Genomic DNA, 17,735 nt, shown 5'->3' with positions numbered 1-17,735 from the left:
CACACCCTGCCATCGGATCGCCACATTGTGTAGCTTGATTCGTCACTCCCCACATTTTTCCACTGTTCAATCATCCAATGTTTACGCTTCTTACACCAAGTGAGGCATCATTTGGCATTTACCGGCGTGATGTGTGGCTTATGAGCAGCCGCTCGACCATGAAATCCAAGTTTTCTTACCTCCCACGTTATTGTCATAGTACTAGCAGTGGAAACTGATGCAGTTTGGAATTTCTGTGTGTTGGTCTGGACAGATGTCTGCCTATTACACATTACGACCCTTTTCAACTTTAGGCGGCTCTGTCAGTCAACAGATGAGGTTGGCCTGTACATTTTTGTGCTATACGTGTCCCTTCACATTTCCACTTTCCTATCACATTGGAAACAGTAGAACCAGGGATGTTTAGGAGTGTGGAAATCTTGCTCGCAGACGTGTGACACAAGTGACACCCAATCACCTGACTACATTCGAATTCTGTGAGTTCCTTGGAGTGCCCCATTCTGCTCCCTCACGATGTCTAATGACTACTGATGTCACTGATATAGAGCACATGGTGATAGGTGGCAGCACAATGCACCTAATATGAAAAGTGTCTGTTTTGGGAGGTGTCTGGATACTTTTGATCACATAGTGTAGGTATTGCCTCCATAACTGTACAGGGAGCAAGATTAACCATTATTTCTTTAAAAAGCAAAAATTCAGTCGGTGATGACAACATCTCCAGCAAACTGCTAGAAGCCTGCTGCAATCAGTTAAGTGAAGTCCTAGATCATATATTCAAATGCCTCTCTGAAACAAGGTATCTTCCCTGACAGGATGAAGTAGGCTATTGTAAAGCCCCTCTACAAAAAAGGTGATGCCTCAGATGTTCATCCTAACTCTCGTTTGACTATATTTTCTAAAAGTCCTCAAAAAATTAATACATGGTAGGATAGTCATTCACCTAGAAAACTTTGGAATAATTGTTAACAGCCAGTCTGGATTCACAGAAGGCATCTCCACAACCAAAGCTATATTTTCATTTACCAATAACATTTTGGAATGTCTTGACAAGAAGACATTGCCTGTGGGCATATTTTGTGATCAGTCAAAGGCCTTCAACTGTGTCAGTCTTAGAATACATATAGAGAAAGCATGCTACTTTGGGCTCCAAGGACAAATGGGCAACTGGGTCAAATCCTATCTACAGGGCAGACAACAGAAAATAGTGTTAGATGATAACACTGCGCAGGTAGGAGGGGTAGATTCAGACTGGGGAACGATAAATTATGGAGTTCCACAAGATTCTGTCTTTGGTCCCCTGTTATTTCTCATTTATATCAATGACCGGTCTTTGTCCTCAAACAAAGCAAGCAACTTTACAATGTTTGCAGATGGCACAAATATTGTGGTAGACAATGACATCCCTTGACCTAGAATTAAGTGCCAACCGATGACTTGAGGACATTCTAAATTGGTTCACAGTAAATTTTCTATCAATAAATCTCAGCAGAATCAGTTACACTCATTTCAATTCTACACACAAAAGCCCACAGGAGATAAATGTTGCATATGAGAACCAGCAGATACAGAGGGTAGGTTGTTTGAAATTTGTGGGCATAAATACAGATAACAGGCGTAATGGGGAACATAAAATCCACCAAACCCTGAGAAGGATTAGTTCAGCAACATTTGCCATCTGGATAATCACCATAACTGGAGACATCAATGGACTCAGGGTGTTTGTCGATCCTCCTAACCAACACGTTTGAGGTGCTGTCCTTCACTGAAACTTAAACTGAGCCAGTAGGTGTCACTTCACCTGTTCTGGGGAAATCTGTTTTGTCCAGTGTCAAGAGAAGGCAGATGCAAAAGACTAAGTGTTTGTTTATTGTTGGCAGTTCAAATGCACGGTGAACGATGGTATTGCTTAGGGAATTGGCATGAAGGGACATGAAAGGACTCCAGGTGCACTCAGTGTGTGTGCATCAGGGGGCCTCATTCAACATGTTGAAGAGGCTGTTCCAGCAGCCATTGAAGGAACAGACTGCAAGCAACTGCAGATTATGGCTCATTTTGGAACAAATGATGCCTTTATGCTGGGCTCCAAGGTCATCCTTAGGTCATTCCAGCAAATGGCAGAGAAGAATGAGAAGACAAGCCTTGTGCATGGAGTTTCAACAGATCTCACAATTTTCAGCATTTTCCCCAGAACTGATTGTGGCCCTTTGGATCTGAGTCAAGTGGAAGAACTGAACCAGAGACTTCAACAGTTCTGTGAGAAGCCAGGCTGTGACTTTCTGGACTTGGCCCATGGGTTTGAGAACTTAGGCTCCTCCTAAATGCATCAGGTGTGCACTACACATCAGAGGCCGCTACTCCAGTAGCTGACTGTGTGAGGGTGTACACAATGGTTATTTAGATTAGGCAACTCTCCATACAATCCAGATAACGATAGCTGCAGGAAACCCATAAGTATCAACGTAAGATGGAAAGAAATGCCTCCCACAAGTGAGAGGATTAAAATTCTAATGGTTAAATACTGAAGCATTGGCAGCAAAATGTCAGAGTTTGAAGCGCTCCTGAAAAGCAGTGAAGCTTACATAATACAACATACAGAAAGTTGGTTGAAACCTGTAATTGATAGCACTGAGATGACTGGGGAAAATTTGTGTGTTTATTGAAATGATAGGGAAATGGAGGTCATGTATTTGTCACCGTGGGCAAGAAACTCAAACCCACCTAGATAGAAATTGAGGCTGCATGTGAGATTGTTCGGACAAGACTCAGCATCACCGATGAGCATAAAATGACAATTGGATCCTTCTGTCACCCACCAGACTCGTCTCCCACTGTAACCAAAAACTTTAGAGAATACCTCAGTTTGCTTGTACGTAACTTCCCCAATCATACTGTAATCATCATTGGAGACTTTAATCATCCCACAATTAATTTGAAAAATTACAGTTTTGTTTATGGTGAGCATGATAAGCCATCCTGTGAAACATTACTAAATGCCTTTTCTGAATACTGCCCAGAGCAGATAGTTAGGAACCCCACCCATTATGGAAATATATGGGATCTAATAGCAACAAATAGACCTAACCTCTTTGAGGATGTTCACATTGAAATTGGTATTAGTGACCATGACACAGTTGTCAACAATAAGGAGAACTAAAACAAGCATAAAGATATTTATGTTCAGTAAACTAGATAAAAAATCAGTAGTGTCATATTTCAATGAGAAACTTGAAACTTACAGTACAGGGCAGGGGCATGCAGAGGAACTACGTCTCAAATTTAAAAGAACAGTTGACCATGCAATGGATAGATATGTACCCAGTATAATAGTTCATAATGGGAGAGAACCTTCATGATATACAGTCACCGTAAAGGAATTTCTAAAGAAACTGAGATTACTGCATAATAGGTGTAAAGCAAAGCATAGGGCTATAGAGAGAGATGGAACATGTTTGTCTGTCAAAAGAGTAATGCATGATGCCTTCAATGCCTACCCTAGTAGAATGTTGTCAAATGATATTTTACAAAGCCCAAAGAAATTCTGGTTGTATGTGAAGGCTGTTAGTGGATCCAAAGTTAGTGTCCAGTCCCTATTGAATGATGCAGTAACTGAAATTTTTATTAGAAATGAAAAGCTAAAATCCTTTATCTACAAAGGAAATGTTCCTTTACAAAAGAAAGCCCAGGAGTACTGTCCCAATTTAATACCCGCACCACTGAAAAGATGAGTGAAGTAAGTGTTAGCGTTAGTGGTGTTGAGAAACAGCTGAAGTCATTAAAATTGAAAAAATATCCTGGGCGTGATGGAATCCCTATCACATTCTATAGTAAATTTGCAGCTGAGTTAGCCCGTCTTCTAACTATAACCTGTTGTAAATGCCTCAAACAAAAAACTGTGCCCAGTTCTTGGGAAAAAGTGCAGGTCACACCTCTCTACAAAAGGATAGTAGAACTGATCCACAAAACTACTGTTCAGTAACCTGACATCAATTTCTGAGTTCAAACATAAAGAGGTACCTTGAACAGAATGACCTTCTCAATGCCAAGTACAATGGAGTCTGAAAACATCGGTCATGTGAAACCCAACTTGTGTTTTTCTCACATGGTATATTGGAAGTTTTGGATCAAGGCAACAGGTAGATGCAGTATTTACTGATTTCTGAAGATCATTTGACTTAATGCCACACCTATGCTTATTGTCAGAAGTATGATTATATGGGGTATCAAGTGAAATTTGTGACTGGATTGAGGACTTTGTGTCCTCTCTACCAAAGCCTGTTATCATGGATGGAGAGTCATTGTAAGATGTAGAAATAACTTTGGGCATGCCCCAGGGAAGTGTGTTGGGACCCCTGCTGTTCATTTTATATATATTAATGGCCTTGCAGAAACCTCAGACTTTTTGGAATTGATGCAGTTATCTATAATGAACTACTGTCTGAAAGAAACTACATAAATTTTAGTCAGGTTTTGATAATTGGTGCAAATATTGGCAACTTGCTTTAAATGTTCAGAAATGTTAAACTGTGCACTTCACGAAGTGAAAAAAATGTTGTATTCCATGACCTTAATATCTATGAGTCACTGTTGGAATCGGCCAACTCATCCAAATACTTGAGTGTAACACTTTGTAGGGATATGAAATGAAATGATCACATAGGCTTAGTCCTGAGTAAGCATGTGGTAGACTTCGTGTTATTAGTAGAATGCTAGGGAAGTGCAATCAGTCTATAAAGGAGGTTGCTTACAAATCACTCGTGCGACTGCTTGTAGAATATTGGTCGAGTGCATGGGACCCGTAGTGCATAGGACTAACAGGCGACATTGAACATAACACAGAGAAGGGCCGCACAAATGGTCACAGGTTTGTTTGTTCTGTGGGAGAGCATTACAGAGATTCTGAAGGAACTGAACTGAAAGACTCTTTAAGATGGATGTAAGCTACACCGAGTAAATCTATTAGCAATGTTTCAAGAACCAACTTCAAATGATTACTGTGGGAATATACTACAACCCCCTACGTATCTCTCACATAGGGATCGTGAGGATAAGATTAGAATATTTACTGCACGCACAGAGGCATTCAGACAATCACTCTTCCTGCATTACGTAGGTGAATGGAATGGGAAGAAATCCTAATAACAGGTACAGTGGGATGTACCTTCTGCCATGCATTTCACTGTTGTCTGCAAATGTAGATATATATGAAAGGTGGGCATGTAAATATGCTAGTTGACAAAAAGTCAACCAGCTGGAAGGGGTGGAGGAAACGAAATGAAACTTCGCAATTTTTGAGAGAATTTGTGTTGGTGTTTCAACAGCTACAAATCAAGTCAAACTTACAAAGAACATGGCATATAAGCTGACTTATCAGTGTGACATTGCACCTCTTCTGGCCTGGTTACATGCACTGTAGCTAACCCATAACTGTTGTAACTGGTCTTGATATCCTGGATACTGGCAATAGAGCGGAGCTGATTTCTGAGTTGGTCCCACATGTTCTATAGGGGCCACATCTGGGAGTCTTACTGGCCATGTGAATACCTCAACATCACACAGTACATAGAGACATGTGCCATGTCAAGATGAGCATTGTCTTGTTGAAGAATGAAATCATGGTACTGTTGCTTTTAGAGGTAATACATGAGGATGCAGGATACATGTGACGCACCATTGTACCGTCAGAGTTCCTTGAATCACTGCCAGCCATAGCCTTAAGTCATACCCAATGTCTTCCCACACCACAGTGTCAGGAGTAGCAACACTGTGCTTCTGCAAGACATTGGAAGAAAGAACTTTTGTCCAGGTTGCTGCCATACTCGCTGACAATGGTCATCAGGGGAAATACAGAACCGCAATTCATCGCTGAACACAATGTAGTGCCATTCGTCAGCATTCCGTGTTTCACAATTGCAGCACCATTCTAAATGCTGCTTTTTGTGTTACTGTGTTAATGGCAGCATACAGTGGGATGGTAATTTCGTAGTCCAGGTACTGCTAGTCTCTGACCAGTTGTGCAGGATGACACAGACTGTTACAAGATGTCCATTACTTGTTCTCAGAAGGCAGGCACAGATGTGAAGTGATTATGAGGGCATTATGATGTGCTGGTGCCAAAATACAGTAATCCTCCTTTGTGATGGTCAGATATGGTTGACTAGAACCTTGATGACGAATATGCCTGCCCTCATACTCCCATGCAGTCCTACAGCGGGCCAATCTTACAACTCAATGCTCCACAAATCTGGAAGGTGAACAATTCCTCACCTGGCCAAATGGAGACCAACAGCAAGGCCCATTTCAAACTCTTGTCGGGTGCTGATAACACTATCTCACATGATTATGCAGCATCTCTGTATTTTTGACAGTGATCATTCACATCTGATGCTGTTTGTGTCCCTTATGTATCCTATGAGCCCTGGTAACAACATTGAAAATAGTGCACTCTGGTGACCATTCTACTTGACACGAGAACTGTATCTCATGTATATACATCTGCCTATGGTATGTACATATGTACAAAGTTACATTGACATCTGACTATGATTTCTGAGTTTTTCACTTCAGTTGTCAGGTATCTTATTTGCTGTTAGTACCACTGTACTGAATGGTCATTATGTAGGTGGTTGACTGTTTCTTTGAAATATCTTTTATGCATATGGTATTTTATGTTTCTCAGAAAAATCTTGCTGATTTAGAAGAAGAAAAACTGAGAATCCATGAGCATCTGAACAGGAAAGACACAAATTGTTATGGAGAAGAGAAAGCAACGGAAAAGTTACATGAAGATTTACAAGATATTGAGGAAGAGACAAGATGCCTGTTGGAGGAAAAGACTGAAATTGAAATAAGGTTAGTCAATAAGATAACCTGCATGATTATGTGCAAATCTGTTTACATGGTGATGCTTTGAGGTATTCCTGATAGCCAGCCATAAAAGGTAGGTGTTTTTTGTGTGTGTGTGTGTGTGTGTGTGTGTGTGTGTGTGTGTGTGTGTGTGTGTGTTTTGTGAAGTAATTGTGAGCACAATTTGTCTTTATTCATTATTTAATATTTTTTCTGTAACATCCATTATTAAATTTGCTTAATATAATTTTATTTTCGACTTTGTGCAGCATTGTTGGATGATATTTACTCTTGTTATCTACCTTGCTTGTTTTACCAGTATTTAGGAGTGCCCAGTTTTTCATCAGGAATGATGCTCATTTGTACCTTTGCGGAGCGATATTTTGCTTTTTAAAATTGTTGGCAAATACTAAGTAGGATAACACAATGCAGACTTCAAAGAAGTTCAGATTGTTAATAACAGGGTGTCTACGACCCGGAACAACCGGGAATAACCCGGGAATTTTTTCATCTGGGTGAAAACCGGGCATTTTTTAGAATTCCGGGAATTTCTTGTTGATTAAGTTTTCAGTTAATTTTTTTGTAATTTTGACTGGTAAGGGATATTACTGTATCCCACTACTGCAGAATAATACTGCAGCATTAAAACATGAACGAGAGAAAAAACGAAAATAAAACTTAAATTGCAAAGTAAATGCACCATATAAAATAACAAAGTGCTCGTACAAGCGTCTGCCAACATCAGAATGTGTCAAAGGCTTTTTAGTACTATTTCCCGCTTCTGGCTACAGAAATGTGGCTGTTAGCTGTAGCAGCAACCAGGCACATGGTACCCGGAAAAATTTTACTGGCGCGCCCAAGCTGCCAGATTCACACGTGTGCAGCAGGCCCGGATCTAGTGGGGGGTGAGGGCAAACCGGGGTATCAGAACCGGCTGGCAATTTTGGGGGGGGGGGGGGGGGGGGATTTATATTCTTGAGGAAAAAATCCTTGTTTCACAAAGCACCTAGCATCCAGCGCACGTCGGTCTATCGACGCACTTCTGCTGGCTAGAACACATTCTAAGTTGATTTCTGAATGAATTATAAGTTGATTTTTGAATGCGTGCGTATTGCATGTGATGCCTCTGCCAGGGGAATCGTCGTCACATCTAGAAACAAACTTTCCTACAGACAAAACAGGACGAGGCTTTACGAGCTGAGCGAAATAAAACCGAACTGGAGAATGCCAAGCGCTGCTTGTTTATGTGGTTGATTCGGTTTGCAAATATTCAGGGTTGTTATAATTACTAGGGAAATCCATAGATTCAGACTACCAGAGTGGAAATAAACGACTAACGGGAATAACAGGTAAGAAAGATTACGTATTATCTTCTCGGTGTATCCAGGAAAGTGAAATTTTGACAGAAAATTTTTTGGCCAGGTTGCTACACTAGACAGAGCCAGTTGCAGTCCCCGGCTAGCAGCCGTTGAAGTCCCATTCTGGAAGTAGCACGGGAAACACATTGTACGAACTCGTCATAATGACTAACCGGAGAATAATCTGTGGATAACTAAACTGGTGATTGTGGCAGGGGTAGTAAAGTTAACCGGAGAATGAGTTTTGACAGTGGTAGGAATAGTTACAGAATTAGTGATGATAAGACTGTTTGTTGGAACGAGGAAGGAGAAGAAACGGGGACATCACACAAATTATGGAAGAATATGACAATTCCAAATTTATACAAAAATTTCATTCTATTTTTCGATCTCATGCATGAAGTTGAGTGCATGAATGAAATGTGAAACTACTATTTCCTAACGTAAAGCTTTTTGCTTGTAGTAGGCCAAATAGGTATTTCGTATTGGTACTTCGTGAATTATTTTGTTATATTATAAAAATGATCATTATTGCCAAAACAGTGTCGCGTATTTGGTGTGTGTTACAATTGCTGCAATATTAGAAAGGCCTATTTTGTTTTATCTGGCACATAGTGACAAAATAGACCTAATGAGATCGAGAAACCACACCAGTCTTGGGTACTATATTAACAGCTTTTTCAGTATTAGACGACGACAGTTCCATTTTTCACGTAGCAAAATGTTTGACGAACTTTGATAAGGTAATAGTTCTTTCGCAGAAAGGAAAGAACACCACGTAAAGCTGTATAAAGCTGTAGCAAGATTATAGAGAAAAATCGCTAGGAGCTAAGGATTGAAGAAATGAGTACTGTCTTGCCTGCCTCCTGTCTTTACTGATTTTAGGTGTCCTATATTTAATTTTATGTTACGCAGAAGAGCAGTCATTAGTTAACAGGCAATAAAGAGTCCAGATTTTCTGAAGAGTACTTGTTCTCCCGGTTACAAATAATCCTATCCAATACTAATTGCGAGGGGTTGGGCAGAATGTCAAACCGGGCGACTGGGAGCAGGATAGGCACTACAGGACAAATTAATTTCCACTATCCTGAAATAGTTTGATGGCATCCTTTACAAAATATACACGTTTGAGTTCCACAGAGCGAAATATAGTGATGTGCGCTATAAGAATGTTGTTTGAAAAGGCGTGTCACTGCACTGCACACGTAAGACCAAATAGCGTGTCTTACATTTCCTCGAAGATATATGTTTTATGTATAAGACTCTTCAGAAAGATGTGCATTACAAAATGACCTTATTTTTGAAAAAGTTTTTTTTTTACGTTCTGATGCGTAGAGCAGTCTGAGTTATTGCTGGAGGGGCGGGGGAGGGGGGGGGGGGGGCCGAAGGGTGTAGTCTCCACGTGACCCATGTTTACATTTAGTGATTTTTCTGTTTCCTCTTCGTTTACTGCTCTCATGTCAAATGAAAACAAGACGGATTTCTGTGGCTGGGAGCTATCAAGTGAATTAAAATATATTCACATAATTACGGAAGCCTAAAATATGTTACTAGTTTCAGATTTTCTTTTATTTCCACCTTTCTGACAGTCAAGCATTAATCGCCTTGCAGAACAATAAAGTTATTTTTGTCGATTTGCTAAAGAAATTTGGCTTTTATTAGGGTTTCCTGCTGAGGCAGTGACTTTATTTGAAACGAAGTGTTTAATTCCACACTATTGGCTAGTTTCAACTGCTCGCTGCGTTTCAAGTGCATGTTTTCATCTTCTAGCATGTATGGCATTATGCCATAACAAAGAACCAAACATGAGATAATACAGTACTGGTACTCGAAGAAAATTTATGTCCCGAAAACCAAAATGAAAAGTTTCATATCAGGTCGAGGCCTACGTCATTCGGAATCTGGACATACGAATGTGCACTGTAAGGCGAACTGTGCATTTTAGTATGGTTCACAAAATTCCGACGCTCTTGGAGTGTCTGATGTCTTATTTCTTTTATGACAAGATGTAAGATCTTTAAATGTTTTATACGTACGAGCATACGGGCTTCCTACGTCACTATAGCTGCGCAAGCACGGTGACACCTCTTACCTGGCGCTGTCTGGCAACTGCTGAAATGAATCTATTTCTAACAAGTCGCGGGAAAATATTACGAATTGTTGTTTGAAAAGCGTTATTTTCAAAGTAAATTTCCTTTTACGCAAGATGAACTATGTGCGAGAATGTACAATGAATTTCCTAAATCTCTTTAAAAATCAACTCTTTGTTGACAAGCCATTTAGAAGAATTTCTAGCCCAGAAGGTCAGAGTTTTATGTCTGTATTAAAAATTTTATTGGCGTATTTGTGTGATGTATCTTAAAGTGTAACATGCGCTAAACAAATAAACATTACATGTGAAAGCTTAGCTTCTCTTGTAGCTTATTGCTCTTCAAGACAAATATTATATGCGAAAGCTTTGCTTTTCTTGTAGCAACGCTATGTATATTAATTTAAACCATTAAATTTTCCTGTTGGTGGAATTTGAATTTATTATTGTGCTTTCACCAGAGATAACCATAATCTTAGCTAAGGCAGCAAAGTGTTTTAGTTGCAAAATATTTCTTTCTCACTTGCATGTTAGTGTGTCGTCTTCTAGTTAGGGAGTGGTTTCCTCTTCCATCCCCTTCCTTCTGTTCAGGTGCTATGGCTAACATGCTGTTAGCAGGAAACGCATTGTCTGCCTCACTTAACAGCATATGTACCTGGTTGTCGTATGTCCTCCAGCTTTCCTACACTAGTAGGTTATAATTACCACTATGCAGTCTGCAGAGAGAAAGGTTTCAGCTATAGAAACATATGCATATGGAAACAGAGTCGAAATTGGTTCTCCTGTCAGAGAAGCAAGAAAATAAAATAAAGAATGGGTTTGCTAGGATCCAAGAAAGAAAGGTGATAGAGCCCCAAAGACAGAGTCCCATAGTTCCCCCGTCACAGGATCCCCTCCCTCATGGGTTCTCCACTGAGACGCTGAAGGATGAGTGGTTGACATATTCGTACATAATGGACTTGTCTTGGCTTCACCTACACAGGCCCCAAAAATTGATCCTAACATACCCCCATGATAAGCATGAAGGTAGGAAGCAACAACACATTCATAAATCATTAAGTAGTTGCCATTACTAACATGTCCATCCATTATCACTATCTCTACAAGCTGCTATGGCCTATGGTAGGTAACCTCCCTTATAGAAAGTATATAATTGTTCCTTATACATAACATATGAAACACACCATCTATATTTGTCAATGCCTTATACTGTAGCTGTAATGCGATTTGTTTCTATTACCCCAGCCATTTCTTTTATTTACAAGAGAACTATGGTAAGACCCTTTGTAATAGCACATTGGCAATACCAATGTTGTTCTGCCACTAAAATTAAGATAGGACCATAGAAGATAGATTTGGTTAAAGACAACAGACAGAAAGAGTAGAAGAAACTGTTCCAGGGAAAATGAAATTTGAAATAATGAAACTGTTAACTCGGACATTTGATAGCCATCATCTCTCCAAATTTGCAAAGATCACAGATTCTCCTGGGGATATAAAACTGTTTAACATCTCAATATCATATTTCTTCACTTGAACTTGTAACTTATTATATTACTAACATATTATAGTGTAATATACAATAATAACTCCACGACACACGTCTTTGCTACCGCAGTTGAGGTAACACTATGGCTGCTATTCCAGTTATAATGTGTAACTGGCTTATCATAGCAGCTAATCTGTAACAGTTGAATGAATGACTGACCTTTTTTTATTACTCAAGCAAAATATTAGCATTGCTCTCTCTAAGATTAAATAATTGCTTACAAAAGGCCGCCATTTTACCTCTGGTAACTAATTATAACAAAACAAATATAAAGAAAATATTTCTGTAACCCTCAAGAAATAAATATGTTACACACATTAGTGTACCAGGCTGATATTATGTCAGTAATAATCAGTGATGTACCCTAGATTAATTACTACACACTCCTCCCAGATGGGAGAGAAGGTGCATCATAAATCGTTCCCCCCTACATATCTGTAAAATAATACTCTTTTTCATTGCAGCTGCAAATCGTAGTAAGTATGATATCGTGCACAGTCCACTACCAATAAACTTTCCTCCTTCAGCAGTCGATAATTGACATAATACATTATGTGAAACACATTCATAACTTAATGCTCTACTCATTAATTTTTATATAGTTATTACTATAATGCTTAAACACAAGAAACATGTTAAAGTCTCTACTGGTACTCTGACTTCCCTGACACACAAACAGCATTCAAAACTTAATTCCTCCTCTGAATATTCTTTACCTTTTAAATATTTTTTATAATCAGGTTTACGATCATCATATACTCTCATGTATTCACTTTGACACAGAAATTCTTTTTGGTTTTCTACTACACTGCCCATAAAATTACATGTACCAGTGGTAGATGCAACTTTTTTTCTGTGCTTTCTGTTCAATTTGTTCCTGTAGATGGTCCTCCAACCTAGTCAAAATGTTTGGGTGACTAATTACTTCACCAAATTCTCTACTTTGTTCTAATGCCTGTACTTGGCCTTGTGTATCTGAGATTTCACTATGTATACTTTCTAATTCATGATTTGACAATTCCTCTAACTGTTGCTTCTTCTTGTTTATCTTTCTTAACAGTTCTTGAACCTCCTTCCTTCCTAACTCGCTCTGTTTTTCTATATCAACTCCTTTGCTAACTTCCATAAGATCTTCTCTATAATACAGGTTTTATCTGCCTCTGTAGCTAACTCCCCCTCCCTGTCCTTTTAAATCTGGCAGCACTAGTCCTTGAGTCTTAGTGCTATTTTTTAATTCTTCCTTTTAAGTCTTAACGAGGGCCATTAATGCCTCCATTTTCTTAGTCCAAACTGGTATACAACTTTAACAATAATAGCGATGTTCTCATTTGTATTTAAACAATGTCACTAGATTCTGGTTCAACTACTCAAACCCAGCGCGGTGAGTCTGTTCTACTCTTTACAGAATAAATTCCTGATAAAAAAATTATATTCATGCTGTTTACAGCTCATCTAATCAGACCTACTGCTGGCTGCCTCTGCTTCATACATAGGTGAATGAACACAGCAATGAGCGACGGTGTAGTTGTTGTATCATCAGTGTTGCTTATACTGTTGTTATAAACACAGAGATCAGCTTACATTAGATAAGAGTCACATGGCATTGTGTGAAGCTGAATTTTTGAAGGCTGCAATATATTGTTGTCACTGGATCACCTGAGTTATAAATATTAAAATCTCATGTAGTTGAGTAGTATATAGCCATGGCTAGCATATATATCTAGTGTGTAGAAGGACATAGGTTTAAATTTCACAAAATGCGATGAAATTTTTTTATTTCAAAATCTAATCAAAAAGGCTTCGATTATTATTTTTATTCAGTTGCTTGATTTAAAATGTGTGTTGTGTTTTTTTTAAATTTGTGAAACTTTTCTACACCATTTCCATCATTATATTGACTTTTTTATTTGGTGTTCTTTTTCTTACTGTCATTCATTTTTTGTTTGGAATCTGCCAGTGCTGCCTGTATCTCACAGTCAAGTGCCAACCAGGACTGCTCATCAGTTGGTAACATGGCAGTTTGTATAGCCAGTGTGAGAATAGTTTGAGGTGTGGTAACCAGTGACAGTGAGAAATTACAGTTTGCTTTTAGCACTAAAAGTGAAAATTTTCTGTCTTGAGTTTGCTCACAGAGATTAGCTTGAATCATCATGAACAAAGCAATCATGATTTTAGTTCTGCTGCAGATTGTTCAGATATTTTCTTGGATACATTGCACATCATGAGATTGTTGTTAGGGTAGGACTTGACTTTAAATTCAAGACTTTGACATGCATTGTTTGCTGCTATTCAGTCATGGTCAGTAAAAATCAGCTGCTGACAGAGCATATCTTATTTCCATCATACCTCACTGTGGCTGCTTCCAACATTCGTCTGTGTTACACATTAACAGTATTTGTGAAATGACCTGCCATGTTTGTGTGCCACCTATAACTGAGTCTAGCCGGCAACTGATTGGTAGTACTGTAGCTGCAAGGCACAGACGTCAACTGACAAGTTATTTTAATCAAACTGTAGGGTGCTAAAATGGAGTGTTGTGGGTGTGGTTTTGGTTATGGTGTGTTCCACTCGAGGGGCTATCTGTCATGTGGTTGAGATACATGTCAACTTTATAATTACCTTGCAGTTGCCTTTTGTGAAGTTACAAAAATGTAGTGGGCTTGCTGTGCAATGCCACTAGACTGTGCTGTGGGACTTCTTCACCTTATGTAGTTGGTGCTGAAATAACTTTGATCTGTTGAGGCTATTAAATTATGTAAATGGTTTTGCAGTAACTCTTCTGTATTTTACACACAGTGTTTCCATGTACAGCTCCCATTACAATTGTGGGTGAAAAAATCTCTCTTAACTAGTAGCTCCAAACAGATTACAACATGTGTTGATCTTCTGATTTGACATTTCAGAACAGAATGACAGTCCTCATTTATGCTCTTCAGTTGTTTGGGTGTTGACATTGTTGCCCACACCCTTTGCTCCATGGCTTCCAAGACACTGTCAAGCCATGACACCAAAGCATAAGTGGGTCTCCACAGCAGGTGGAGAAGCACACTTGCCATTGCGCCTTGTAAGAAAAATGCTGATTTTTGTTCCACAGATGTGAAGAAGATGGATTTTGTGCAACACATTCTTGTATATTATTAATAACACGTACATCAGTTGCTTATACTAAGAAACTTGTCCATAGAACAGGAGTAGTTGACCACTAACAAATATTTTATAGTCTTCTCTTAAACTGAACTTTATTAGTCACAATTTTTGTGTGGTTGCAGGTATATTATTGGAAACATGTTTCTGAATAATTGATACCTTTGTGGACTGAAGTGACTGACTAAATCTTTATGCAGATCATTCTTATCTCTAGTCTATCATTCTATGAACTGAACCATTGGTTTTGAAAGGAGAAGTATTATTTATGACAAATTTTGTTAATTAATAAATGTATCATTCAGTTTGAATTTACATAAACATAAACAACATGACAACATGAAGTGTAATTGATGCATCACAAATATAGTTATTATGTTGATTATTTTTACAGGTATCAAGAAAATGAATTACGAGCAAAGTTATTGGAGGAAGAAAAACAGCTAATTTCAGAAGAATCGTCAAAACTTCTATCCTCACTGAATGTATGTTTCCAGCTGGACACTATGTATGTTATTCAGGATCTTATAGAACGGGCATGTGTTACTACCATACTAAGCAAAATTTAAACGTGTATTTTATAATCATATTCCTGTATGAATGCTCAAGCTTCTTTTGGTGTCTTTCAAAAGGTTGATCTTTTATTTATAAGGTTTACAACTTAATCAGATTAAACTTTTTCAAAGTTATCACTTTCACCACTTACCTTTCTAGAATAAATTGTGGCATTTTATAGAAAAAAGTAACAGATATACAAAAATTTCTTTAATAGTTATTGACTGTGAATATAATGTGGCTGTAGGGGGGACCTACCTGACAGAATTTACGACCCTTCAGCAGAGATATGTAGAACTATAGTTGAAACTTACATCACTTCTGTGGAAAAAAAAAATGAAATAGTAAACTTTTCCATGAAATAATATAGACATACCACAGGAAATCTAAACTATTAGCCTGTGACGTGTTCAAAAAGAACTTAACATGTTCATAATATTTAATTTACATTGAATATTGAAACCTTCCAGTATTATGGGTCCAGTTTGCTAACTGTGCAGTTGTATCTAAATGTGAGGGCTTTAATTCATATAAATGATACTTTGATCCTTATTAATAAACTTGGCTATCATGTCTGACAAGTTATAGTCAATTAGCTCTTACATTTATTCATGCATCTCCACCTGTGATTCACACCATGAAATGAATGTATTAGTACTGTGCAATGAGTCATGGTTCATGTTTAAGCAGGTAAGTAGAATTATTTCAAATAACTTATTGATTAGCGCCACTGTACCATGAGGCTATAAAAATGTGGGCGATCGAGATGCTGGTTGAGGTGCAGGAGCAGCTGACAGAATGTCTAGAGGCTGATTATCCCAGTGAAGGCATGAGACAGGGAGGTAAATCTGGTGCCTTTTAGCGTAACTAGCTGTTGAGGAGCTTAGCGGTGACCTAAGTACCCATCAGTGACGGTATGCAGCTGTGGTGTCACATGGACGTCTGATCATGCAGATGCAAATAGATGCCAGCAACACAGTAATGCTGTGGTTTGTGCCTCCAGATGCTGTGGTGGCTGCATGAGGCTTGATGGTAAACAACCCAGCGAACCTTCTGTTTACAAACAACCTCCCGAGGTAAAGCAGGGTTTGTACCTGACCTGCGAAGCACACCCTTGATGGTAGTGGCCACATATGCAGGGGCCCAGTCCTGTATACACTACACTCCTTTCCAAAGAGAGACAGTGCAACCATCATAGAGAAGTGCAGTACGCAAGTGAGGAGACACCGAGCAGCCACCACAGCAGATTGGAATGAAACAACAGGACATCAGTCAACGGGGGTAAACAAGTGACTGAGAAGCAACCACATCTTGCCAAGTATTGTAACACAACCAAAACATTTTGCAGAAAAGACTCAAAAGCTCAGCACGGGTTGCATGAATATGTGGAACCGAACCAGTGAAAGATTGAGAGAGAGAGAGAGAGAGAGAGAGAGAGAGAGAGAGTGAGAGAGAGAGATCCTCCTGACAAAAGGACAAAAGCGAATGGCCACTATCTGCTGTAGGTGATGACAGTGAAAGCCAGGAGTAGGCAGGACTGGTGGCAGAGTTTTCAAGAAGTCACGTGCCGAAGCCTGGTGGAACACACGACACTATCGGTGTCATCAGAGGAGACGGTCAGGCCGGCCACAGGACAGCTGTGATTGTGGTGGCAACAACATATCCAGGAACAGCCTTGGGAGGGTCAACCGCAGCAGGGCTGGCCATGACTGCAGAAGTGACTGCATAGATGGTGGCTGTGGCATTAGCAGGCACGGTTGGTCGAGCCACCCATGACAGGGCCAGCAAGAAAGCAGGTGTCGGTGTCAACAGGGCTGGTGATGGCAGGAGGGGCAGCTGTGACTGCTGGTGGTGACTGGACTGAAGCCGAAGGGCCAACAAAAGAAGATGGTACCCAATGATGTCACATGCAAGGGCTCGGCTGATACTATAGGATTTCCTATCAGAAAACTCTGTGAGTGAGAAACAGAGTGACACACAGTATGATAAAATTGCAAGAAACTTGACAGAAGGTGGCACAGCTGCCTTATTGGGTGACTGTACAATAGTACTTACATCTAGCTGTTTTCTAACCCATAAAATGTCGATTGGTGCTACCACTGGCTAATGATTTCTTCATTTTCATGTATCATAGGTGAAACAGTTGCTGATTATGGCATCTATATTGCCATATTTTGATTGTTAATGTTGTTGT

General features: G+C 39.3%; 1 protein-coding gene across 3 annotated transcripts in view; it reads left to right on the top strand.

Moving 5' to 3' along the window:
• LOC124602378 (pleckstrin homology domain-containing family D member 1-like) overlaps positions 1-17,735 on the top strand; it is a 167,502-nt gene that overhangs the window by 79,278 nt on the left and 70,489 nt on the right. For 2 of the 3 annotated variants that reach the window (XM_047136319.1, XM_047136318.1), the window contains exons 7-8: positions 6,680-6,852; positions 15,381-15,522. In XM_047136319.1, coding sequence (XP_046992275.1) covers positions 6,680-6,852; positions 15,381-15,522 — 315 coding nt within the window. The remainder of the gene's footprint in view (positions 1-6,679; positions 6,853-15,380; positions 15,523-17,735) is intronic. The other variant, XM_047136320.1, reaches the window with a different exon arrangement.

Source organism: Schistocerca americana, chromosome 1, assembly GCF_021461395.2.
Source record: "Schistocerca americana isolate TAMUIC-IGC-003095 chromosome 1, iqSchAmer2.1, whole genome shotgun sequence".
In the NCBI taxonomy this organism is placed as follows: Eukaryota; Metazoa; Arthropoda; class Insecta; order Orthoptera; family Acrididae; genus Schistocerca; species Schistocerca americana.
This window is presented reverse-complemented; position numbering and strand designations above follow the sequence as displayed.